Consider the following 27,412-nt stretch of genomic DNA (forward strand, 5'->3'; position numbering starts at 1 on the left):
TCAAGATACTTTATCTGCAATGCCATCAGTTCCGTGTATTACCACTAGCTATTGAGCTGGACAAGTATACACAGGTTACACACGGCTAGCAGTGATATAATGGCACATTGCTGTAGATATATTTCACAGTGGTTCTCAAACTTTATCTGCGCGGACCGCTTAGGTGAGGCAAAAGAACCTGCGGACCACCTAACAGTCCTAACCCATCCACTTTCACTTGTCATTATGAAAACAAAATCTCAGCAGAATTAATGGAAAGAATGGCACTACTTTTGAAGAGACACCAATGGGATGGTTTCTGGCTCCAAACTGAGGACCTCAGTCTCACCTTGGGCTCCATGTCCAGCAGGTTCCTCTTCGTCTTCAGCCCCACATGGGTTGAAAATCCAACCTCACAGTCATATGCTATGGCAGCAAGTGCTTTGAGCTGTGTCAGTTAAGTCCAGGATTTTCATATGTGGAGCCAAAAATCCAAATTTTTCTCATGGAACACCAGCTTTTGTAACCCGTCCGATGCAATCTCCACAAGATTGTCCACTTCTTTGACTTCTTAAACATGGTCCATGTTTGCAAATGGATTTCTGATCAACTAAATTTTTTTTGGTTCTAGGAAATGCTTCCCATTTGCTCATGAGGCATGATGTGCGCTTTGAAGATTACTTCCTCGCTAGTGATATCACACAGCCCAACCAACTATAACGTATATTCTTATAGAATCTATAAACTTTTCTTTGCTTTTCACAACTAAACGTAATAAATTTATGTGCATTTTTTATTAAATATAAGTAAATTAATTCATGCCAGAATCAAAAGTATAAACATTTTCATGAGATAAATATTAATACTACAGCATATTTATTTGAAACATTGTGTTATAAAATCACAATACTACATCTATATTAATTAAACACAATCAACAATAACATAAATCTTGCTTATAAAACTAAATTGTTGTTGCTCACATTTATGATGACTCATACCACGCACATGAGAGTTGGTCAGATTGTGTGATGTCATGCAGGTGGTGGGGATGAGGGGTCAGCCTGTTCTCTTGGAATGCCATGGCTGAGGCTGTACATGTCGTGACTTTCATTTTGAACCAGCTTGAGGTTCACCTAGAGAACTTGGTCACACTTTGAGAACCAGTGATCTACAGGGCACATGGCTGTGGGGTGGTAAAACAACCTGCATTTCACTTTACCTTCATTGTGATATTAGCAAATGGCCTTGGTAATTCTTAATTGCATGTGTGACAGCCATTTTAGATTTCTGAAGATTCCACAAAGGTAAATTTACTAATTAATTAGTGTTATTTGATAGTATTGAAGAGATGAATGTTGACCAGGAGGCTAGGAGAAGTTCCACCTCGAGGAAACTAGATCTACAGGATCTTATAACATGAAGCTGAACAGAAAGTGTTACTAACTGAGCCAAGCTAACACCCTTATGTTGAGCTAAGTAATGGACAGCAGGGATTATATGGACTGTACATGGTTACATGTATATCAAGGGCATGCAGCTGCCAGTCACAGGGTTTGGGCTTTCTGGACAAGACCAGGGCACTGTTAAACATTGAAATTGATGCAGGTTCCTCAGCTTTGCAATCTATCACTTACACTTGTTCCAATCAGCAGCTTAAAGCTTTAGCTGCTGAAGAAAGTTTTGGAGGGATGCTGCACTGCTCCGTAGCTTTGTTTCCTCATCCTCAGATAGCTTTGGTGTGGTTACACTCACCACTCCAGTCATAGTCAGCATGCATGGCAGGCTGAGGAATACCTCGCCACTAATTCCGTACCAGCCCTGTGGGGAGAACATAACTTGGGTTAATTCTCATAAAATGAAGGACAAAGCCAGTACCAGAGCATGGCCAGACTAAACAATGATACCGAGTTTCTACCTCTCAGTGCTCACATACACTTTCGTCCAAGACTCCCAGGCTCTGCAAATAAATCAGCCTGAAACCGTTTACCAGTCAAGAGGAATTGCTCGTTTCAAACAACTCCAATTTCAGAACCAGAATACAGTCCAGTTTCCTGTTGCGCCACTGACCTGTTTATTCTGCAGAATAAACCAGTTTAACATTGAACATGAGAATAGGGAAGAATGAGAGAAGGTCATTCAGTCAACTGGTGCTCTCATACTCTGGCCCAGCATCTGACTGCATTTTTAATGTCCTTAAATTTTTTTGACTTTACCTTACGTGCTGCATCATTCCAAATATTTATCACTGAGTAAAGTTCTTCAGTGATGGAATATAGGAAGAGGCCATTCAACCCCTTCAGCCGATTGGTTCCTTGGTTCCATTACCCTTAATACCCTTGTATAACATAGATCTCGATCCCAGTTTTGAATTTTTTATTGATCTAGTCTTAAGGGCCTTTTTTTTGGAGGGTTGGCTGCATGGGGGGAGGGGGGGGGGGGGCGTGGGGAGAAATGGTGAAGGGAGGTGGTAAAGAATTCCAGATTTCCACTCCCCTGTGAAATATTGCTTCCTGACACTAACCCTCAATGGCCAAACTTTAAATTTTACAATTACAATGTCTTGTTCTGGATTCCCCACACCTGAGGAAATAGATCCAGCAGCTCCTTTAATCACCTTACCACAATCGGATCGCCCTGTTATCTTCTATACTCAAGGGGATGCAATCTAAGTCCATGTAACCTGTCCTCATAATCCAACTCTTTTAGCCCTTTTATTCTGATGAACCTGTACTACATCCCCTCTGATGCTAATATATCCTTGCAGGGGAGGGGGTTTATGTCCTCTAGCCCAAAAGATCTGGCTTGAACCACCATTCTCCGTTGACCTTCTTCATTTTAAATAATGTTTCACGTATCTTGTTGCAATCCTCCTCAATCAACGTCTTTTGAGATCATACAGCTTGAGAAGCTCTAATCATTGCTTAGTTCTTTCCTTGAATGCTTGGAATCATTCTTGCTCTTTTCCTTCATAACCTTTCCAACACATCTATGTCCCCTTTTAAATATGGTGATCAAAGTTGCTCACAGTGTTTCACGTGATCTGATGAGCAACATGAAGCCTCAGTATTGTATTACTGTACTGTTCTTGCTATGAATCTCCACATTCTATTTGTTTTAACTATTTCTCCACACTGTCTACTTATTGAAAACAATGAAACATTATTACTTCAAGTCCCTTTTCATATGTTTATACCCGTTCTGGGTATTTTTTTCACCTGGCATGTAATACGTTACATTTCTAAACATTATAAGCAAGCCAGGTAGGTACTGCTATGGCCCCAGGTTAAGATTGGGCTTCACTGTGATGCTCTACCTGCCAACACTCATAAGTTAGACTCATTCATGAAGAATACACTTGAGTGAAATACCATGGAGCTGCTGGATACATTGGAACCATACCCTATACCATATAATCCTTCAGGACCATTTGAATTGGACACTGGGACCCCAAGAATCAGACCCCTCAATCTGAGGAGGGCACCATTACAAAATACTCATACAACTGGTCCAATCAAACTAAAAAGGTAAAATAAAACTCAATCATTTTCATAATCGAACATGCAGTCCATGTCCTGTAGGGTCTATCAATTGCAAAAGGCCTCAAGCATTACTAACATTACATGGTCCCTCTCCAAGGCCACCTGGGTATGCATATAAACCATGGCTGGCAGTCAGTCAGAGCAATTCCTGCCATTCTTCATGTCTGAGGGAATTCTGCATTCTTCCAGACACCTTGGCATTCTGCTGTGGGCCTGGAAACTGACAGAAACTCACCTTCACCTGAGTGGAAACAGAATGTGAACGTCCCAGATTTCTCAGGATAGTCTCAGTTAAATCAGCCACAGACAGACCAACCGACCATGACCTCTGACCTTTCTCCTTTAACCCTTTAAAAACCCTGAAACATAAACAACAATGGGTTGAATCTGCAATCACTGGAAAATTGTTTATGACAGACTTTTTCCAAAATGTTAAAAGGATACTTTCCAGACTAGACTGCTATTAAACCTCAGCAGGAAGTTTCAGTTGGCAAAACCGAACTGGACAAACCAGAAGGTTCAAGGTTTAGTGGCTTGTTTGTGCTGAGCTAGTTGATTTCAACCAGGGCTACAGTGAAACACTAAAATCGGCCTCAGTTTTCTACAGTACAACTGTGATTACACTTCAAATGTACAGCATTGGCTGTAAAACGCTTTGAGATGCTCTGAAGGCATGAGAGACACTATATTAAAGGAAAGTTTACCTTTTTCCCCATAGCCAACAGAGGAAAAAGGCTAAAAGCAAAATACCGCAGATGCTGGAAATCTGAAATAAAAACAGAAAATGCTGGAAAAACTCAGCAGGTCTGTCAGCATCTGTGGAGCGAGAAACAGAGTTAACCTTTCGAGTGTGTATGACCCTTCTTCAGAGGAAAAAGGTTACTTGAGTTCCCACTCTCAGTGACTGGAAGTGCTCTGCAGTGAAAGTCTCAGAAGGTCAGAATCAGGTTCAGCTGTGAAGCCTCCAATGCAATTCACAATAACTAGTCTCACAAATGGAGAATAACCATTTAACCTGTGAAACTATTCTCCCGTGGAGAAGAGGGAATGGAATTGGTGAGTAGGAATCCCAGGAAAAATTGAAATATTTCCTTGTAATGGCTACAATTCCTACAAAGCTTCTGAGTTGCTTAGTCTTCCTACCTGAGTGCCAGCTGCTCGTGTTTGAGATGGTCTGTGATTATGTCTGGGTTGTTATTTCGCCCACTGCTCATCTCAGAGCCCTGCCACACAGCCACTGAAAAACAAATAAATAAAAAATTTGAAGTGTTTAACACAAAGTGCTGAGGATTATTGATCACCACTGGACTTATTTAAAATCAGGTATTCTATTATTTTGCCTATTAACAACAAATCAGATATATCATGTATAAAAAAGCTCACTATTCTTCTAATGAATAAATAGGGCACATACCTAAGTAGGCAGAAAAATCAGCAATTCCTACCCCTTTAAATTTTCACAAGGATGGTTCAACACTTGACCAATAGAACAGGAAGAGTCAGCATCTGGAACTAAATTCTAAAGGGGACTTCTGAGCAAAAGATTAACTGGGAGACACAACTGAATGAAGCTTTCTGGAGAAAAAAATCATGATTGACAAGACTAAAGTTGAGATCATCTACCATTCTATTCAAGGTCATTATAAACTCAGCTGGGTATATACCATCAATCTGGGTCACATTTTAATCACATACCTTCATTGTCCCCATGCTCGCCAATGATCCAGGCTTCCTTTCCAACTGATGTTTTTAAAGATTTCCCCAGAATGGATTGGAAACGTTGGGAGTCCAAGTTACAGCCAGTCCCAACCACACGGTCCGAAGGAAACCCACTCAGCTTCCAGCCCACATACGTCATCACATCAACTAACAGACCAAACAGGAAACATCAAACACTGAGGCATAATGAGTTACTGCAGCTTTCCCCATATAACCTATGCCCTCTAGGATCCTCTGTGACCAGCAAACTGCTCGTCATATGCTGCTCCCTTCTACAAGACATCTGGAATTTGTACCACCAAACCTGAGAGATTTTCCAAGTAACCACCACTCTCTGGAACTAATAAAGAGTCTTTAAACATCCACCCTTTCTCCTGGACCTTTCATTGGACTTGACATTACTGATAATGTTTTTCTGCTTTGCTACTTGTGACCAGGATCCTTACTCTATGCTCCTATGCAACTGGCACCCCTGCAACCAGAACTAACCGTAAAAGCCTTCCTACTGTCTAATAAATCCATGTTGCACCTCCCAGTAAATACTCTGTATTACACTGATGGGCTGTGTACCTGGCTGGGAGGCAATGATGAGTATGCAGTTGGGACTGTATCGCACCGTACTGGGAATGATTGTCCTGAACAGATCCACATTGCTTTGTAATGCTTTCAGGTAGGACTCCTCGCCACCCCAGGTGTTCGCAGTGACAATCACCACCCTGGAACCCGCTGAGTCTGAGAAGTCTGGGGAAAGAGAAGAAAATAAACACTGGCGGTTCAGAGAACAGTCAACCTATTCATGGGTTTGAAAAAGAGTAGGAGCCAGAAAAATTAACAGTGATCCCCTGCTCCAGGTGTAAGCTGTTGGGCTGATGGAGCAGATTCTGACAGTATTGCTATTGTTACGGAGACCTTATTTTGAGAAGGCTGGGCTAGGTTATGGAATGGATCATTGTAGGAGTTCCTGCACAAGCACTGCTCGCCCCACAAACCCTGCCGTGATTTACTCACGTGATATTTTGTTTCAAAGCCCTTTTTAAAGTAGAGATAAACCTCAGCTTGTTGGCCCTTGTTTGAGGAGAATACATGATTGTTTCTTTTTGATATTAAAAAAAACAGCTGAAGTTTTTATGCTGGATTTCCAAATCAGATGACACAAACCTTTGCTAATTTCAACTCTGGGCAGACTGAAGATCTCCATGTCCAGTATCCCACCTTTCATGGCATTCTCTGAAGTTGGAATGAACACCAACTTTTCTATGACATCCTAGAGAAACAAAAAAAAAGGATCTGCATGATTTTGTTCTTCCAATATTTTCCCTTTCAATATTCTTACCTCCTCTCATCAGATACAGACATTGGTGTTGGTAGCTCTCCAGTACCTCATCTATTCTTCATGTTCAAGTATAGACAGAGTTTCAACCTGCCATTCGACTGTGGCCTTTCAGCTGAGCCTGATACAGTCTTCAGAGGGTATCACATACCTGCGTTTTCCATCAGGTGTCACAGGAAAATAATTGGGAAATGATCTTCCAGTCCAGATGATTCCTTTTCCATTCCCTGGACTGGAACAGCTCAGTCCAATCACAATACGTAAATCTGAGCTGGAGAGATCAGGTGACTCAGCAAAGGTCAGGAATTGAACCTGGAATTGTCTTAATTTTTATGGCTTAATAGGGCATCAAATAATGCATCCAATCCATCAGGGTGAAACTGAATTTATTTGATCCATTGTGGACTGACAGCTTTCTGCATCAAAGTTACAATGCCACTGTTTCAGGCCTGTCATATAGCAATTTAGCAAGACTTAAAAATTATGAAGCGGCTTGACAGGAGAAACGTTTCCACTTCTGGGGAAATCCAAAACTACCGGCCATGGGAATAAGAAAATCACCAATAAATGTAATAAGGATGTCAGGAAATATTTCTTTACCCAGGGAGTGAGTTAGAAAGTGGAATTTGCGACCACATGATGGAGTTAAGGAAAATAGCATAGAAGCGAGATAAAAACATGAGGAAGAAAGGAAGACTACACAAATGTTAGATGAAGTAATGTTGGGGGGGGCAGGGGTGCGGAGACTGATGTGGAACATAAACCATGGCATGAATCTATTGAGCCACTTTAAAATTATGTCTGACTATGTTTCAAAGGCCTTTTTACATTTCACTACTTTATAATTACCTTAAGTTTTTAACCATAAAAATCCTTTAGGGATGGCATGTGACCAATTTTACAGCTAGGTTTTTCAAATTGATGGCAGCTTGGACAATTAATAAATTTAATAAAAAAACATGGGCCTGAATTTTATGCACGTCATGCGCATGTGATCGGTGGGCAGGCCCAGAAGCGGATGAGTTATCAGCTCCCGTCTGCAATTGCAACCCGGATGCGATTTCATGCTGGCCAATTAAGGGCCGGTCAGCATGAAACACGCTCAGACATTGGCTCAGCGCTGCTGGTGGGGCAGGGGTGAGAACATAGGAACATGGGTCCAATGGCGACCCGGAGGGGGCTTTTGAAACGGCCATTCTACAACTTAATTCCTGTATTTTGTAGTAGTCTACTTCTGTATTAATTACAAACCCCACCCCATTTGTCATCACCCACAAATTTTGAAACTGTACTTCCAATTTCTGAGTCCAAATTATTTATGTAACTGCTGGTCAGCAGTGGCCCTAGCATCAATCCTTGTGGAACACTGCTTCTCATCTTATGATGGAGGGAAGGTCACTGATGAAACAGCTGAAGAAGTCAGGTAGCCTGAGTAACTATCTTTAACTCCTATGCTTTGTTTTCTGTTTTATAGTCAGCTTGCAATCCATTCTAATACTTGTCTTCTGACACTACGTGAGTCTAGTTATGAGCCTACAATGGAGTACCTTATCAAAGACCTTTTGGAAATCTAAATATATTACTTCTACTGCATTACCCCCATCTTCGTTACTTCTTCAAAGAATTCAATAAAGGTTAGTTAAACATCATCTTCCCTTTTAATATCCATGCTGAGTATTATAATTTCTGTTTCTCGATTTTTCAATGTTATATTTGAGTAAAGATTCTACTATCTTTCCCACCACCAACTTCAAGTAAAATGGTCTATAGTTGCCTGAACTTGTTCCATCTTTTTTAAATACAGGAATCTCATTAGCAATCCACCAGTCCTCTGGTACTATTCCACTTTTCAAATGAGTTATTATAGCTATGTAATATATCCTCAGCTATTTCTTTACTAATATTATTTTAATATGAGCAGCTATAATCCTTCCAGTTCAGGGGATTTATCATCTCTAAGTTTGCTTAGTTCATCAATTTTCTGCTCCCTTATCACCTTTCTATCTCAAATGTCTTTTTATCTTTTTTGATCTCTTCTTCTCATGTCATGTCCATCATATTAATCTTCCTGGTAGAGAACGAGGCAAAGTAATTATCCAATATTTCTTCTATTTCTGTTATTACCTGTGAATTTGTTATGTCTATCGCTTAGCGCCCCAGTGCCTATTCTGCTTTTTCTTTTGTTATATGTCTGTAGAATAATTTACTTTTTATATTCCATGATGATTGACTTTTCTCCTTGCCTATCTAATGCTTTGTTTTATTTCTTTCCTAAACTTTACATATCCCCATTCAGACAGTAAATGTTTCCTGGTTAGTATGGAGAGTGATCGGTGGATGGACTTTTAAAATTTATTCCTTCACAGGATTTGGGTGTCGCTGGCTAGGCCAGCATTTGTTGCCCATCCCTCAATGAGTCGCATTCTTGAACCAATGCAGTCCATGTGGAGAAGGTACACCCACAGTGCAGATAGCGAGTTCCAGGATTTTGACCCAGCAACAGTGAAGTTGGGCAGAATGGTGTGTTTCTGTGCTATAAATATTACATAACAAATAAGAGAGCTATAATTCAGTCTTGGGCAGACCACACTTAGACATGGATATATTATTTTACTGCTTTTTACCTTTGCTAAGATGCTCATGGCACATGCCATTCCCAAATCACCACCACCAAGCACTGTAACTTTCCCAAAGTGTCGGTCACCAGCTTCTGTTTTTGGCTGAAGACTGGCATCAGAGAGACCTGTACGTGAAGATTAGAATCACATCATACTAACTCTCACACATTATTGTTTTTTTTAAAAAAGACAGTCTAACACTTCTTTCTTTTTCTTATTTTCTTGTAGGCTCATAACTCTCCTGTAGGTACTGACTTCTGCTGAGGTACAAGTTTCATACTTATCACTAGCTTTCTGATACCTTACCCAAGTAACCATTCTTCATGTCAAAACAGATCAGCCAAGTTGCCCAGCCTGGAGCCTTGCTGTCAGTGAGGCAAATCAGATTGGCAATGCACAAATCTCATCTCCACACTGGTGGCCAGGTGCCTTGCCATACAAAATCACCACCTGTCCCAATGGATTATTCAACTCAGAGACATTAGAGTTGAAGTTAATCTGGTCCTTCCTTGTGGTAGATCTGGTACTATCTTTACCCTACCTCGGTCAGTCCTGTTGCAACATCTTTCTCTTGTTCCATAACCTTCCCTTTGTTCAATCATCCACACTGTATGATCCTCTTTCAATGTCCTTATCACCTTCAGTTACTAAGCACTCTAGTGATTTCCTTGCTGTCCTCACTTAGTCTCTCCACTGAGTAATTCCTTATTCTTGGTGACTTCAACAATATTTAATGGTTTTCCCCCTTGCCGCTAACTTCACAAAACCCCATCCTTACTCCGCATCATATTAAACATGAATACACCATGCTAATGCCTTGATCTCATCATCCCACTTCCAAGGTCAGGATTACTTAAGAGTATGTTCTGACTAGTTCATCTTCACAGCTCCTTGCCAACTTCTATTCTTTCAAGCTTCAGCCTTCATCCCTGGAATGAACTACCACCCAGCTCCCCAAGTAGTCGTCTCCACAGCTTTCAACTTCCTGGCCTGTGGCCCACCATAGAGACATTCAAGCCATGAAGATTTCTCCAGTTATTCCTCATTCCCCAATTAACTGTTGTTAGGGGTCAGTCTCAGTTCTTCTCCTGAGCCACCCCCAGGGTTTGTATTTCTTTCTGGTTAGAGCACTGTGTGCTTGAAGCTTGAATTTGCCCCAATCTGTAGTTTATCATTCTACTGGATTTGTTAATTGCAGTTTTGTACTTTTTAATATTCCTTAGATCCTATGCAGTTCGCCCTCAGTGATTCAATACCATCCAGAAAGTATTCATGTCAACCATTTTTCTCTCTTTGTTCAGTACTTCACATTTGACCAGGCTAAATTTTATCTGCCCACTTACTTTACACATTTTGAAGCCCTTCTTTGTTTGATACCAACTGCCAATCTGACCAATTTCCATTTTGCTTCTAAATTTGAATCATTAATATAAATTAGGAACAACAGAGATCCAAACCCTAATCCAGAGGTAGCCCCTCCCCAATCCTTCTAACAAGCAGGTGCCACATTCTGCCCTTCAGCCAATTTCTTATCCATTCCCAGTTTTTTTTCCCTTCATCTCCACAGCTTTTAACTTTAATAGTCTTTCATCCTTTACTTTGTGAATTTTTTAATATAAAACAAGGTACAATACACAAATGCTTTTCATAGTCCACTTATCAAGTCACTTCCTTGAAAAAGTCAAGGAAATTGGTCAAGCCGGATATTTCCTTCAGAGTCCATGTTGATTGCTGTTTACGAGGTTATCATACAGGTAATAGACCATAAGACGTAGGAACAGAAGTAGCCATTTGGCCTATCGAGTCTGCTCTGCTATTCAATAAGATCGTGGCTGATCTGATAATCCTCAATTACACTTTCCTGCCTTTTCCCCATAAACCTTGATTCCTTTACTGATTAAAAATCTGTCTATCTCAGCCTTGAATATACTAAAAGACCCAGCCTCTACAGCCCTCTGCGGTAAAGAATTCCACAGATTCACTACTCTCAGAGAAGAAATTTCTCCTCATCTCTATTTTAAATGGGCAACCCCTTACTCTGAGATTATGCCCTCTGGTCCTCGACTCTCCTACAAGGGGAAACAATCGCTCAGCCTTGTCAAGCCCCCTAAGAATCTTATGTGTTTCAATAAGGTCGCCTCTCATTCTTATAAACTCCGATGAGTACAGGCTCAACCTACTCAACCTCTCCTCATAAGAAAATCCCTCCATGCCAGGGATCAACCTAATGAACCTTCTCTGGACTGCTTCCAATGCCAGGATATCTTTCCTTAGATAAGGGGACCAAAACTATTCACAGTATTCTAACTAGTGCCTTGTATAGTTTTAGCAAGACTTCCCTATTTTTATACTCCATTCCCTTTGAAATAAAGGACAACATTCCATTTGCCTTCCCTATTACCTGCTGAACTTGTACATTAGCTTTTTGTGATTCATGCACAAAAGGACTCCCAAATCCCTCTGTGCTGCAGCCTTGTGCAGTCTTTCTCCATTTAAATAATATTCAGCTCCTCTATTTTTCCTGCCAAAGTGCATAACCTCACATTTTCCCATACTATATTCCATCTGCCAAGTTTTAGACCACTCACTTAACCTGTCTACATCCCTCTGTAGACTTCTTGTGTCATCCTCACCACTTGCCTTCCCACTTATTTTTGTGCCATCCGCAAACTTAACGATAGTACATTCACTTCCCTCATCTAAGTCATTAATATATATTGTAAATAATTGAGGCCCCAGCACTGATCACTGTGGCACTCCACTAGTTACAGGTTGCCATCCCAAAAATGCCCCCTTATCCCAACTCTGTCTTCTATTAGTTAGTCAATCCTCCATCCATGCTAATATACTACCCCCAACACCATGGGCTCTTATCTTATTCAGTAGCCTTATGTGCGGTTCCTTATCAAACGCCTTTTGGAAATCCAAATATATTACATCTATTGTTCCCCTTTATCTATCCTGCTTGTTACCTCCTCATGTTAGGCATGATTTCCCCTTCATGAAGCTACGCTGACTCTGCTTGATTAGATTATGTATTTCCAAATGCTCTGCTATTACATCCTTTATAATAGACTCCAACATTTTCCCTTACAATGAGAGAGAAACAGCGTGGTCATTTGCATGCGAGAGAGTGAGGAAGAAACAGCAGGGCCATTTACAGGGAGGGAGTGTGAGCAACAGCGTGGTCATTTACAGGGAGTGAGAAAGAAATAGCGTGGTCGTTTACAGGGAGCAAGTGCGAGAGGAGTGTGACCTTTAACAGTGAGAGAGCACGAAAAGAGTGAGAAACCATTAAAGAGTGTGAGAGGGAAAAGAACGCAGAGAGCAGCTGATTGGTGAGTATTTCTAGTCTTTAAAGTAAAAGTAAGGTCTTTAGTTTGTGTTTAGATCTCTAGTCTTTCTTTTCTCTTAAAGATAACTTGTTAAGTATAAGATCGATACTGGTGTGTATAAAAAATTATAATAAAGTGTAAAGAGTGGGGATACTAGAGTAATTAATTAATAAATTGAATAAAATACAATAGTGATGGTAAGACAGGTGATGTGTTGCTGCTGCAGCATGTGGGAACTGCTGGACACCAAGGTGATCCAGTGCGATCACATCTGTACCAAGCGTTTGCAGCTTGAGGAACTTCGGATCTGAGTTAAGGAGCTGGAGTCCAAGCTGTAGACATTGCGCCACATCAGGGAGGGCGAAAGTTATCTGGAAACTTTGCTCCAGGAGGCGGTCACACCCCTCAGATCAGGTAATTCAAACTTGGTCTGTGATCAGGGACAGGAGGGTCTGACTGCAGGTGAAACAGGTATGGGGACCCAGGGGGTAGCGTTCGAGGAGCCACGGCCTCTGCAATTGTCCAACAGTTACAAGGTTCTTGCAAGCTGTGTGGACGAGAGCAGGGACTGCAGAGAGGATGAGCAAACTGACCACGGCACCGTGGTACAGGGAGCCATTCAAGTGGGGGGAAGGAAATAGGAACGTAGTCGTGGTAGGGGACAGTATAATTAGGGGGATAGATACTGTTCTCTGCAGTCATGAGTGAGAGTCCCGAAGGCTGTGTTGCCTGCCCGGTGCCAGGGTTAAGGACATCGCCTGAGGGCTGGAGAGGAACTTGGAGTGGGGAGGGATCCAGTTGTTGTCGTCCATGTTGGTACCAACGACATTGATAGGACTAGAAAGGATGTTTTGCTGAAAGAATTTGAACAGTTAGGAGCTAAATTGAAAAGCAGAGCCTCCAAGATAATAATCTTGGGATTGCTACCTGAGCCATAAGCAAACTGGCATAGGGTAAATAAAGTCAAGGAGTTAAATCGTGGCTCAGAAATTGGTGTGGGAGGAATGGGTTTCAGTTCATGGGGCACTGGCACCAGTATTGGGGTAGAAGGGAGCTGTTCCGTTGGGAGGGGCCTCATTTGATCTGTGCTGCGACCAGTGTCCTGGCGAACCGAATAATTGGGCTGTAGAGAGGGCTTTAAGCTATATAGGTTGGGGGGGGGGTTCTGGAAAGTGGATACGTAGGCTTACAAAGCAAAAGGACATGGCAGCCATGCAGGGCAGCTATTTAGGTATTGATACCCAGTGTGACAGGAAGGGGTAGAGTGTCCAAACATAAAAAAACAGCAGCAAATATGGTCAAAGGGGAAAAAATGGTAAAAAGGGAACATTAATGGCTCTTTACTTAAATGCACATAGTATTCGGAACAAAATAAATAAACTAACGGCACAAATAGAGGTTAATGGATATGATCTTATAGCCATTACGGAAGACATGGTCACAAGGAGATCAAAGCTAGGAACTAAACATTCAGGGGTATGTGACTTTTCAGAAAGACAGACAGGAAGGAAAGGGTGGTGGGGTAGCTTTGTTGGTACAAGATGGAATAAGTACGATAACAAGAAAGGATCTTGGATTGGAAGATGCAGAATCCATATGGGTGGAAGTAAGAAATAGCAAGGAGAAGATGATACTGGTGGGAGTAGTCTATAGGACCCCTGACAGCAGCTATACTGTAGGCAGAGAATAAATCAGGAGACAATGAGTGCATTTAAAAAAGGCAGTACATTAATCATGGGTGACTTTAATCTTCATGTAGATCGCGAAAATCAAATTGGCAGAGGAAGTCATGGGCAACAATTCATTGAGTGTATTCGGGACAGTTTCTTCGAACAATATGTTGTGAATCCAACCAGGGATCAGGCTATTTTGGATCTGGTAATGTGTAATGAGGCAGGTTTAATAAATGATCTCAGAGTAAAGGATCCCCTAGGAAACAGTGATCATAATATGGTAGAATTTAGCATTCAGTTTGAAATTGAGAAACTTGGGTTGCAAAGAACTGTGCTAAACTTAAATAAGGGTAATTACAGTGGAATGAGGGCAGAGTTGGCTGCAGTGGACTGGGAAAGCAGAAAAGATGGTTGATGAACAATGGCAGACGTTTAAGAAAATAGTTCATGACCCTTAACAAATATATCCCAGTGAGGAAGAAGGATTCAAGGAAGATGATCAACCAACCATGGTTAACCAAGGAAGTTAAGGAACGTATCAAATTGATAGAAAAAAAACATACAATGTAGCAAAGATTAGCGCTAAGCCAGAGGATTGGAAAGTTTTAAAAACCAACAAAAGATGACTAAAAAAATGAGGGAGAAAATAAATGTTGAGGGTAAACTAGCAAATAATATAAAAATGGACAGCAAGAGCTTCTTTAAATATATAAAAAGAGAAAGGCCAAAGTGAACATAGGCCCCTTAGAGAATGAGGCTGGGGAAATAATAATGGGGAACCAGGAAATGGCAGAGGAGTTGAATAAATACTTTGCTTCAGTCTTCACAGTAGAAGATACTAATAACATTCCAAAAATACTAAATAATCATGGGAAAAAGGGGGCGAGGAAATAAATACAGTAACTGTCACTAGGGAAAAAGTACCAGGGAAATTAATGGGGCTAAAGGCCGATAAGTTCCCTGGACCTGATGTGTTGCATCCTAGGATAATAAAGGAAGTAGCTACAGAGATAGTGGATGCACTGGTAGTAATCTTCCAAGAATCCTTAGATTCCTGAAAAGTCACAAAGGATTGGAGAACAGTCAATCTAACACCCATATTCAAAAAGGAAGGGAGACAAAAAACAGGTAACTATAGGCCAGTTAGCTTAACATCTGTCATTGGGAAATCCTCTGTGGGATGCAGGTAAACCCTATGTGGTGTACCTTGACAAATTGACAAAGTAAAGGATGAAAGAATATTAAAGTTTAAAGCTGTGAGGATTCAGGATAAAAACTAGGAAGAGATAAGAAATTGGCTGAAGGATAGGAAGCGGCAGTATTAGGGAAGGGGCAAATACCGAATGAGCTTCCCCAGGGATCAGTGCTTGGACCCATACTGTTTAGGGAAGGCATGTGACTCATATCCTCCCCAGGTGGGGGGAAGTAAATTAACTACCTTATGTTCATCTTCATTTTCAGCCCAGTTGTATCTTTTAGTTTGCTACTCCTCTATGACTGTCTTTTTACTGTTGGAATACTGAAAGAAATTCTTCTACTTAATTATAATCCTGACAGCAGGATGGTGAAGGAAGAAACTCGAGCCAATCTTTGCTTGGAACAGATTTGTTCACAGAGTGAAACACTTACAGATATATACCTCCTAACTCAACCCACAACCCATGTCAGTAAGTGTCTCTTTATATGCTCAAGTAACCATCCAATCAAAGCCCTTCACCTGTATATATTTAACTTCTTTTGATATAATTAACACTACTCTTTGTTCTGCTCTTTTCCAAATCTCTCCTTGCCCCTCTGAACACTTTTTAAATGTTTCTACATGTTCTACATTCCTTTCTACCCTTCACTTACAGCATTGTGAATGTTTGCAACAAATTACCCAGGGAGACAGTGGAGCTGGACAATGTCCACAAATTCAAGAGGGAGCTAGATAGATTTTTCTTGCGAAAGAGATAACTAAAGTTTATAAAAGAATTGTGACTGGGCAGATGGTGCACACAATAGTGTCTTCTGGTTTTAAATTGTTTCATGGCTGAGTGAAAAGAATTCACAAACCTGAAGAAATACCAGCAACGTAGGCGTTGAGCTCTGCCAGGGACACTTCATCAGTGGATGGCTTTGTGTATAAAGGTGGCGCCTCCTCAAACTTTGTGATCATTTCGTTTAGCAAACCAATGACATCTGTTTTTGGCTAAAGAGTTTTAAAAAATTCAATTAGCGCACATTTTTAGAGAAAATATGGCTAACTACTTATTTTTTCTTTTCTTCAGGTCACATCACATATTGTGTGCAGTAGAAAGGGCATAGAGATGTCTTGATCACTGGGGAAACAGACCCAGTCTGTCTGCTGCCAGCTAATATCCTGGCTGTCACTGGGAGGTAGAAGCTATGACAGCCCAACATGATTTACCATCTGATGTTTTACATTATTGGGAAACACGTTGGACAGAACGGACAGGTTCATGGCTTTCTCACTGTGAAGCCATGCCATCAATCTCCACCTTACCTAATCCAAAGGGTCTTCCTCCGAGAGCAAGTCTTCAGAATGAGGGCGTGCATATAACTGCCATTACCACCTGAAATTCAATGGCTTATACACATTACCCAGAGCCTGTAGATAACACTAAATGCCATTGGCCCCTTGTGGACCAGCACCTCCCTCACACACCAAAGGCATCTCTGTCATGAGTCTCTTCAGATTCAGAGTTCCCCACATTCTGTGCCACATTGACTACCATGTTGCCAAATCTGAAGACTAGCACTCTAATCCCATGCCACTGGTCTCTAAAACAGACACTATTCATGTGCCAAAGTTTCCCAGTCTTACTTCTGTATAATACTGCTTTGTCTCTGGTTTCTTACATGACTCCAGTGTTGCAGGTACGGTAAATAAATGCGTCCTTGCACATCTACATGCTTCCCCTCACGAATAACCATGCTCGAAGTCGGTCTCAGGAAGCACAAAGGAGGACCAAAAGGATGAGAGTCAAGAATCCATATTTGAATGGGAATATTATAGGAAGATCCTGGATAATGAAGGAAAGAAAAAATAGATCTGAAATCTATTTTAGTATACAAGCTGCATAGTTAATTTAGACTTGAATGCAGGAGGATTGATCAGTAAGTTTGCGGATGATACGAAAATTGGTGGGGTGGTAAATAGTGAGGAGGAAAGCCTTAGATTACAGGGCTGGTCAGACGGGCTGATCAGTGGCAAATGGAATTTAATAATTGTGAGGTGATGCATTTGGGCAGGACAAACAAGGCACGTGTATACACAATGAACAGTAGGACCCTGGGAAGTACTGAGGATCAGAGGGGCCTTGGTGTACATGTCCACCGGTCTCTTAAGGTAGCGGGACAGGTAGATAAGGTGGTTAAGAAGGCATATGGGATACTTGCCTTTATTAGCCGAGGCATAGAACATAAGAGCAGGGAGGTTATGCTGGAACTGTATAAAATGCTGGTTAGGCCACAGCTAGAGTATTGTGTGCAATTCTGGAATCTGCATTATAGGAAGGATGTGATTGCACTAGAGAGAGTGCAGAGGAGATTTACTAGGATGTTGCCCGGACTGGAGAGTTTTAGTTATGAGGAGAGATTGGATAGACTGGGGTTATTTTCCCTGGAGCAGAGGAGATTGAAGGGGAACATGATTGAGGTGTATAAAATTATGAGGGGCATAGATAGGGTAGACAGGAAGGAACTTTTCCTCTTGGTGGAGGAATCAATAACCAGGGGGCATAGATTTAAGATAAGGGGCAGGAGGTTTAGACTGGATGTGAGGAAGAATTTTTTCACCCAGAGGGTGGTGGGAGTCTGGAACTCTCTGCCTGAAAGGGTGAGAGAGGCAGAAACCCTCATAACATTTAATACAAGGCTATGGGCCTAGTGTTGGAAAATGGGATTAGAATAGTTAGGTACTTGTTTGACTGGCGCAGACTCGATAGGCTGAAGGGCCTTTTTCTGTGCTGTAGACCTCTATGACTTAACAAAAAAAACTTTTAAACCTGAAAAATTTTTTAACAATCAAAACAAAGCTGAGAAATGGAAACCAGACAAAAAGTGAATTAAACAGGGTTTAGCAGTTTCAAAGATTACAATTCCAAGACAAACATTACAAATACAGGTCAGCTTGTACTAATGATATCAAGTGGAGCTATGGAATCTGTCAGTAATATAAAATCAATCAAGACAAATAGGATTTATGGATCTTTCCACACCAAGAACACATGAAGAAAGGTGTATCCTGGTCAGAACCATGTAATCTAGTGGAAAAATCGAACAATTCAGGCCAGAACCAAGTATCTCCTGTTTTTTTTAATAAGCAGGAGTAAGAATTTATTCAAATCCCAAAGATGAATGTCTGGGCATTTATTGTTTAAAATACCCTTTTTGTGGTCCTTAAGATGGGGAATGGAAACTTTCTATCTGGAAACCCTCCTGACCTGGTTACCTTCTCTGCAGTTCTTGAGTGTCAAAGATCTGGTTTGTAGCTCCAATATAAACCAGGCAAAATGTAGGGTAGACTGCTAGTGTTGTTACTCCCACAACACCCAATGACTGAATCTAAACCAGATCTGCCAGGCTTGGTTCTACAATACAAATTGGATTTCTCGCTAGGATTTAATATTTCAATCCAGTTTAGACAAAGTTGAACAAACCTTTCAAGAGAACATATCCTTCTGCTTTAGGAAAAAAAGCCTGTATGAAAACATTTGAGATGAAAAGATCCATTTAGCAGACAGCAAAAGTAAGACTAATAGCATCTTTTTTTGTTGGCAGTCTCCTGGCAAATAGGTGGTCCTCCCTTAACTTACTAAAGAAGCTCATCCACACAATCAGTTCCACATAAGATGAAAATTTCACGTGCTAACCATAATGTTTTACTGAAATGTCAGGGACTGAGGGTTGACATGTCCAGGGGCAACACACAGCAAAAAGCAGATTTAGGCGAGGATGGAGGAAAGTTTGGAAAAAATTGAAATGGTTCAATTCAAGCCACGTAAATCTCAGATGTTTCTGCACCTATATCATGTGGCTATGGCATCGCCAGCAACAAATCATTCATGCACAAAGTATGCAGTTTTATCCATACCCTCAGGTGCTGATCAGGAATGGATTTCCCACAGTGATTTTTTACTGAGGAAGTGAATTCCTGAATTGGCATTTTTTTAAAAATGTGATACATCACATGATCACCACTCAGATTGTGGTAAACAATCAATATTACACAAACAAAAAGGACAAAGACCCACTTTAGGCTGTACTACAACTATAAAACACACAACGTTTTGGCCTTGTGGCTAAATGATTGTGATGCCATCTCAAGATTATATAAACACTTGTACGGGAAGACTAGAGATTTATTACACGTGATCTAAACCAGCTGCTTTGTCCCCTCAAATTTCCTTTTCTGAATGTGTTTTGCTGGGTATGGTTCAGGGGCTAAGCAGTCTCTCTACCATACTGCTTTCATTAACCCACCCCAACAGTACCTTGCCCCAAGTGGTTACTGCATTAGGATTTCAACTAAACAATGATCGCAATGTGAAATTTTCATATTACATCTTAAATATGGAAAAGCAGCCAGTGGTGCATATTATTTTAATTCAAACTTGGACTTTGAAGAGAACATTTGAGCTGTAGAATACTGGAGTGAAGTAATGGTGGATCCAGGTTTGTCACAAATGGTAGGAGAAATATGAGGTGAGGAATTAGGAGTGCAAAACATGATTGGTAATGCCTAACTTAAAACATATTTGTTTGAAGTGTATTTTTTTCTTCATATATATTGCACCATATATATAGTAATAATGTTGAATTCTCCAACAGTAATAAACTCCTGCCACTAGACTAAGACTTGCCTTACTAAGACTTAAGGATAACAGGAGTCCTCGGGTTAAGGTGCTTAATTGGGGGAAGGCTAATTATAACAATATTAGGCAGGAACTGAGGAATCTAGACTGGAGGCGGATGTTTGAGGGCAAATCAACAACTGACATGTGGGGGGCTTTCAAACGTCAGTTGATAAGAATTCAGGACCGGCATGTTCCTGCTAGGATGAAGGATAAGTATGGCAAGTTTCAGGAACCTTGGATAACGAAGGATATTGTGAGATTAGTCAAAAAGAAAAGGGAAGCATTCGTAAGGGCTAGACGGCTGGGAACAGGTGAAGCCTGTGGAGAATATAAAGAAATTAGGAAGAAACTTAAGCAAGGAGTCAGGAGGGCTAAAAGGGGTCATGAAAAGTCAGTGGTAACCAGGATTAAGGAAAATCCCAAGGCCTTCTATACATAAGTAAAAAGCAAGAGGGTAGCCAGGGAAAGGGTAGGCCCACTCAAGGACAGAGGTGGGAATGTGTGTGTGGAGCCAGAAGAAATGGGAGAGATACTAAATAAGTACTTCTCATCAGTATTCACCAAAGAGAAGGACTTAGCTGTCGATTTGTCTAGGGAAGTGTGTGCAGATAGCCTGGATCATGTTGAGATCAAAAAAAAGATGTTAGGCGTCTTGAAGAATATTAAGGTGGATAAGTCCCCAGGGCCAGACGGGATCTACCCCAGAGTACTGAGGGAGGCAAGGGAGGAGATTGCTGGGGCCTTGACAGAAATCTTTGTAACCTCACTGGCTACGGGTGAGGTCCCAGAGGACTGGAGAATGGCCAATGTTGTTCCATTGTTTAAGAAGGGTAGCAGGGATAATCCAGGAAATTACAGATTGGTGAGCCTTACTTCAGTGGTAGGGAAATTATTGGAGAAGATTCTTCGTGACAGGATTTACTACCATTTGGAAGCAAATGGGCATATTAGTGAGAGGCAGCATGGTTTTGTGAAGGGGAGGTCGTGTCTCACTAACTTGATCAAGTTTTTCAAGGAAGTGACAAAGATGATCGACGATGGAAGGGCAGTGTATGTTATCTACATGGATTTCAGTAAGGCCTTTGACAAAGTCCCTCATGGCAGACTGGTACAGAAGGTAAAGTCGCACGGGATCAGAGGTGAACTGGCAAGATGGATACAGAATTGGCTTGGTCATAGAAGACAGAGGGTAGCAGTGGAAGGGTGCTTTTCTGAATGGAGAGCAGTGACTAGTGGTGTTCCGCAGGGATCAGTGCTGGGACCTTTGCTGTTTGTAGTATACGTAAATGATTTGGAGGAAAATGCAACTGGGCTAATTAGTAAGTTTGCAGATGACACTAAGGTTGGAGGAGTTGCAGATAATGAAGAGGATTGTCAAAGGATACAATGGGATATAGATCGGTTGGAGACTTGGATGGAGAAATGGCAGATGGAGTTTAATCTGGACAAATGCGAGGTAATGCATTTTGGAAGGTCTAATACAGGTAGCAATTATACAGTAAATGGCAGAACCCTTAAGTGCATTGACGGGCAGAGGGATCTAGGTGTACAGGTCCACAGGTCACTGAAAGTGGCAACGCAGATGGATAAGGTAGTCAGGAAGGCATATGGCATGCTTGCCTTCATCGGCAGGGGTATTGAGTATAAAAGCTGGGAAGTCATGCTGCAGCTGTATAGAACCTTGGTTAGGCCACACTTGGAATATTGCGTGCAATTCTGGTCACCACATTACCAGAAAAATATGGAGGCGTTGGAGAGGGTGCAGAGGAGGTTTACCAGGCTGCTGCCTGGTCTGGAGGTTATTAGCTATGAGAGGTTGGAGAAACTCAGATTGTTCTCACTAGAGCGATGGAGATTGAGGGGCGGCTTGACAGAAGTTTACAAAATTATGAGTGGCATGGACAAAGTAGATAGTCAGAAGCTTTTTCCCAGAGTGGAAGAGTCAATTACTAGGGGACATAGATTTTTAAGGTGAGAGGAGAAAACTTTAGAGCAGATGTGCGGGGCAAGTTTTTTACGCAAAGGTAGTGAGTGTCTGGAATTCACTGCCAAAGGAGGTGGTGGAAGCAGGTACGACAGTGGTGTTTAAGAGGCAGCTTGACAAATACATGAATAGGATGGGAATAGAGGGATACGGACCCCGGAAGTGTAAAATGTTTTAGTTTGACAGGCAATATGATTGGCGCAGGCTTGGAGGGCTGAAGAGCCTGTTACTGTGCTGTACTTTTCTTTGGTCTTTTGTTCTTTATCTAAAAGAACAATTCTGCTCTCTGTTAGGGTGGGGCATACTTTGATGTCTATCAGGAACAACTCTCGCTGCTAATATGGGGAAATGAGCTTACCTTGATATCTAATAGGAATGGTTCCAATTAGGCTCAGCAGATCCTTCTGGGAACCGTCACTGAAAGCTGCAATTTGAACAGAAACCTTTTTTAGTCCCATTTGGTTGCTGAAATCCCATTGGATTGGTGTGTAAAATATTCACTGAAGGGCGGTTCACTCTTCTAATTATATCACAAGACTTGGCTGCTTTTCACAAACAAAATTCAAAGAGACTCAGGTTAAAAGTATATCTGACAGTTCTGAGTGTCCCATCTGTGTTTGACCAGTGCATTTATATCTAGGTAACTTTGCCTTTTTTTTAAGCCCAATTTCGTCCTCTCCTCCTCCATGGGTAGCAAACACATGGAGGGCTATTGTTTCAGCTATGGCTCAAATCCCACTGCAGAGACTTGAACACAAAAGTCTAGGCTGACACTCCATTGCAGTACTGCAGTGAGGGAGGGTTGCACTATAAGAAGTCTTTTGGATGAGATGTTAAAACCAAGGTCCTGTCTATCCTCTCAGGTGGAAGTGAAAGATTCCATGACATTATTTCAAAGGGGTGTAGGGAAGTTATTTCCAGTGTCTTGGCTAATATTTACCCCTCAATAAACATGACCAAAAAAACATTATCTGGTCATTATCACATTTACTGTGTACATTTTGGCTGCTGCGTGTCCTACACTACAACTCTGCTCCTCGCTCAAATTCCAAAGATTCACCGCCCTGGGTGAAAAAATTCCTCTTCATCTCAGTCCTAAATGGCCTGCCCCTTAATCTGAGACTGTGACCCCTGGTTCTAGACCTCCCAGCCAGGGGAATCACTGTTCTTGCATCTACCCTGTCAAGCCCTGAAACAATTGTCTGTGTTTGAATGAGATCATCTCTCATTCTTCTAAACTTCAGAGAATAAAGGCCCAGTCTATTTAATCTTTCGTCATAGGACAATCTCTCCATCCCAGGGATTAGTCTGGAGAACCTTCATTGCACTCTCTCTATGGCAAGTATATCTTTCCTTAGGTAAGGAGACCAAAACTGCACACAACACTCCAGCTGTTAGAATTATTGGCCTAAAGTTTCCAGCTTTCTGTCTCCCTCCTTGTTGTAGCATTTGCTTTCTTAAATTGCTTAAATAAACATAGCCTTGTATGTATGGCAAAAGATAGGCAAGTTAGCTGTTTCTTCCCAAGGATAGGCAAGCAGCTGCTGAGTGTAGCCTTGGTGAAACAATAGCTGACAGAGAATCATGTCTAAGTGCAGGTATGTGCAACAGCTTCTCTAAAATGTTAAGGAAGCTTAATGGTCTCCAACTTGAACTGATAGGAACATCACCTGCCATTGGCCCCTTCTAATTAAGAGATATGGGGAAGCAACCTGTAAGGATTAATGCTCCAAGCATCATATCAAATGATAAAACTAAGATCCAAACTCTTGCAACTAAGACACAAGAGCCTGGAGTAACTCTGCTAATGCCAGAATACAACTCTACCCCAAACATCGAGTGGTGAGCTATATCTTTGTTGCTCAGTATATATCACTGTTTGGTGGACTGTATCTGACTTGGTTCATACTCCAAACAAAATACTCAACTGTTACTAACTGGGTCCTCTCAGACTTGCTTAGATCCTTCTGGCAAGGAGGCACAAAAGCTTCTAGGTTTATTTAACTAGAGCAGCCTGTATGTACCAAATCCTTGTTGTAGAAGTTTAAGTCAGGGCATTTTTATAACCTCTGTCGAGAACCCTTACAGTTTTCTTTGGAGGCACTGCTCCGACACCTCACCGAGTAGCTAGTGTAAGCCTAGATAATAAGTATTGACAAGATATTCAACAGTGGGAAAACATCAAAGGCAAATTCAATCCTTTTTTTAACCCGACATCCACACATATGCTTTTTCCAGCAGGGGTCAATGCAGAGTGAACAAGAGCGAAGAGCCCAAGCTGATTTTTCTCTTCCCTAGCCCAGCAGCATAGTTACCAGTTGTAGCACCACTTAACACCCAACTCAGCACCAGACAACCAGAGAAATAAAACTTCATTTTCTTCTATTTCCCATATTTTTCCTATTGCTCATCGACGTGCTGCCACTCAGCAACATCAATAGAAAATACAGCGACGCCCAGCTCTACCTCACCACCACCACCTGTCTTGACTCCTCCGCTGGTGCTAAATTATCAGACTGCTTATCTGACGTCCAGTACTGGATGTGCAGGAACTTCATCCAATTAAAGACTGGGGAGTCCGAACCCATTCTTTTCAGTCCCTGCTCCAAACTCTGTTCACCTAACTACTGACTCCATCCCTTCCCCAGGCGACAGTTCGAGGTTAACCCAGTCTGTTCACAACTTCGATGTCACATTCGATCTCAGGATGAGCTTCCAACCTCATATTTGTGCCATCACTAAGAATGTCTATTTCCACCTCTGCAGCAACACACAACTTCACCCCTGTCTCAGCTCATCTACCGCTGAAACCCTCATTCGTGCCTTATTTACCTCTAGACTTGACCATTTCAATGTACTGCTGGTTGGCCTCCAACATTCTACATAAACATGAGTCATTAAGTCATACAGCACAGAAAAAGGCCCTTCAGCCCATTGAGTCTACGCCGGTCAAACAAGTACCTAACTATTCTAATCTCATTTTCCAGCACTAGGCCCATAGCCTTGTATGCCATGGCATCATAAGCGCACATCCAAATACTTCTTAAATGTTATGAGGGTTTCTGCCTCTATCACCCTTTCAGGCAGAGTGTTCCAGATTCCCACCACTCTCTGGGTGAAAAAATTCTTCCTCACATCCAGTCTAAACCTCCTGCCCCTTATCTTAAATCTATGCCCCCCGGTTATTGATCCCTCCACCAAGGGGAAAAGTTCCTTCCTGTCTACCCTAGCTATGCCCCTCATAATTTTATACACCTCAATCATGTCCCCCCTCAATCTCCTCTGCTCCAGGGAAAATAACACCAATCTCTCCTCATAACTAAAACTCTCCAGCCCAGGCAACATCCTGGTAAATCTCCTCTGCACTCTCTCTTGTGCAATCACATCCTTCCTAAAATGCAGATTCCAGAACTGCACGTAATACTCTAGCTGTGGCCTAGCCAGCATTTTATACAGTTCCAGCATAACCTCCCTGCTCTTATGTTCTATGCCTCGGCTAATAAAGGCAAGTATCCCATATGCCTTCTTAACCACCTTATCTAACTGTCCCGCTACCTTAAGGGACCGGTGGACATGTACACCAAGACCCCTCTAATCCCTGGTACTTCCCAGAGTCCTACCATTCATCGTGTATTCCCGTGCCTTGTTTGTCCTGCCCAAGTGCATTACCTCACACTTATCGGGGTTAAATTCTATTTGCCACTGATCAGCCCATCTTACCAGCCCGTCTATATCCTCCTGTAATCTAAGGCTATCTGCTTCACTATTCCCCAACCCACCAATTTTCGTGTCATCCACAAAAATTGTCCAAACCTCTGTTACCCTTGTCTTAGTTCATCATTAGTTAAATCACATTTCTGTATCAAACCTGTGCTCACTAACCTACACTGGCTCCTGGTCTGGCAACATCTTGATTTTAAATATTCTATCCTTGCTTTCAAATCCATCCATGGCCTCGCCCCTCTCTATCTTCTGTAATCTCCTTCAGCTCCACAACCCTCTGAGTTATCCAGGCTCCTCAAATTCTGGTTTCTTGAGCATCCCCAATTTAAATTACTCCACCATTTGTGGCCGTGCCTTCATTTGCCTCAGCACCAAGCTCTAGAATCCCCTCCCTACCTCACTTCAATTAAAAAATTTCTTAACACATCTTTTTGACCAAGCTTTTGGTCATCTGACAAAACATTTCCTCATATAGCTGTCATTCTTTGTTACACAATACTCCTGTGAGGTGCTTTAGGGTATTTAATTCCATTAAAGAATTAGACAAATATAAATTGTTGCTCTTTCAGTGTGATGCTCCATTCCATGGCTGGTGGTACATAGATCAATCACAGGCTTCTACTAGTGTTGCTCTCCAAACTACTGCTTGAAGTCACTGTTGGGCTGCCCTACTGATATTATCTTCCAATCATACTCTCATCACCTCCTTCAAATTCATTATACTGGCACATTATTGGCTTATAGAAACATATCTGTGTAATAATAACTACAGATTTGCAAATGTTTGATTTGAAAGGCTTACTGTAAGTGTCCATTGACAATTTAAGTTCAGGAAATTTTTTATGCACATTCTTCAGTTCCTCGATGGTCAGGTCCCGGAATTTGTACTGAAAAGAAAAGTTCAAGGTGAATTGGGACGAGATCAAGTCCAGTCTACAGATTATCCATCCTCCCCCATTGCCAATTTGAGTATTTCAATCTCAATAGTGGGTGTCTCCACTTGCTGACTTGCCCCCCTCTCCCACTGGCCCCCTGTGTCTCAGTCTCTCAATGTGAGTCTCACCTTCCCCAACTGTTTTTTCAGCGTATTTTCATTAAACTCCATTTCTTCATTCAGAATTCAATCTACTTCGCTTCTACTTTTACCACTTCCGGCTTGAACTCAAACAAATCAGTTCGCGTAAGGCGGGAGTCTCGCGTGCGGCGCAGAGGAGGCGGGGGCCTGACGGTGATTGGCGTGGCTTGGCCGAGTGGGGCGGGGCCTGACGGTGATGGGCGTGGCTTGGCCGAGTGGGGCGGGGCCTGCCGGGGATGGGCGTGGCCTGTCTGATACGGCGGGGCTTTGCGGGGAGGGGAGGGGCCTGATGTAGCTGGGCCGAATTACGGGTCTCATGACGCGGCGGAGCCTGATGGAGATTCGGGCCAATTAGCGTCCGAATCAATTTATGAGACCGTTTGTGCAGCAAAGGTGGTGTATGAACTTTGTGACTGAGTCAGCAGCACTGCTCGGGATGTAAGTCTGACTATTCTAACAAAGGTGGATTGCACATTGGGTAACATGATAATGGCGTTGAGCGACTGAGCAAGCTTAATTATATTTCCTCTTTGTCCTTTTGTCTATGACATCTTTTGGTTATCTCCACCTATC

General features: G+C 41.9%; 1 protein-coding gene across 3 annotated transcripts; it reads right to left on the reverse strand.

Annotated features, from left to right (window-relative positions):
• Positions 1-725: 725 nt before the first annotated feature.
• Positions 726-26,957, reverse strand: uevld (UEV and lactate/malate dehyrogenase domains). 3 transcript variants are annotated; one of them, XM_078549010.1, is made up of 12 exons: positions 26,828-26,957; positions 26,567-26,651; positions 22,400-22,465; positions 17,059-17,222; positions 16,252-16,387; positions 9,195-9,313; positions 6,399-6,504; positions 5,811-5,981; positions 5,217-5,387; positions 4,665-4,758; positions 3,757-3,880; positions 726-1,800 (listed from the first exon to the last, which is right to left on the reverse strand). In XM_078549010.1, the coding sequence occupies exons 1-12, from the start codon at positions 26,867-26,869 to the stop codon at positions 1,636-1,638; spliced, it is 1,443 nt and encodes a 480-aa protein (XP_078405136.1). In that variant the 5' UTR covers positions 26,870-26,957; the 3' UTR covers positions 726-1,635. The 3 variants fall into 3 exon arrangements, with proteins under 3 accessions (XP_078405136.1, XP_078405137.1, XP_078405138.1); XM_078549011.1 differs by lacking the exon at positions 22,400-22,465; XM_078549012.1 differs by lacking the exon at positions 26,567-26,651 and having other exon boundaries at positions 26,828-26,936.
• Positions 26,958-27,412: the final 455 nt, after the last annotated feature.

This window comes from Cetorhinus maximus, chromosome 9, assembly GCF_964194155.1.
Source record: "Cetorhinus maximus chromosome 9, sCetMax3.hap1.1, whole genome shotgun sequence".
Lineage (NCBI taxonomy): Eukaryota > Metazoa > Chordata > Chondrichthyes > Lamniformes > Cetorhinidae > Cetorhinus > Cetorhinus maximus.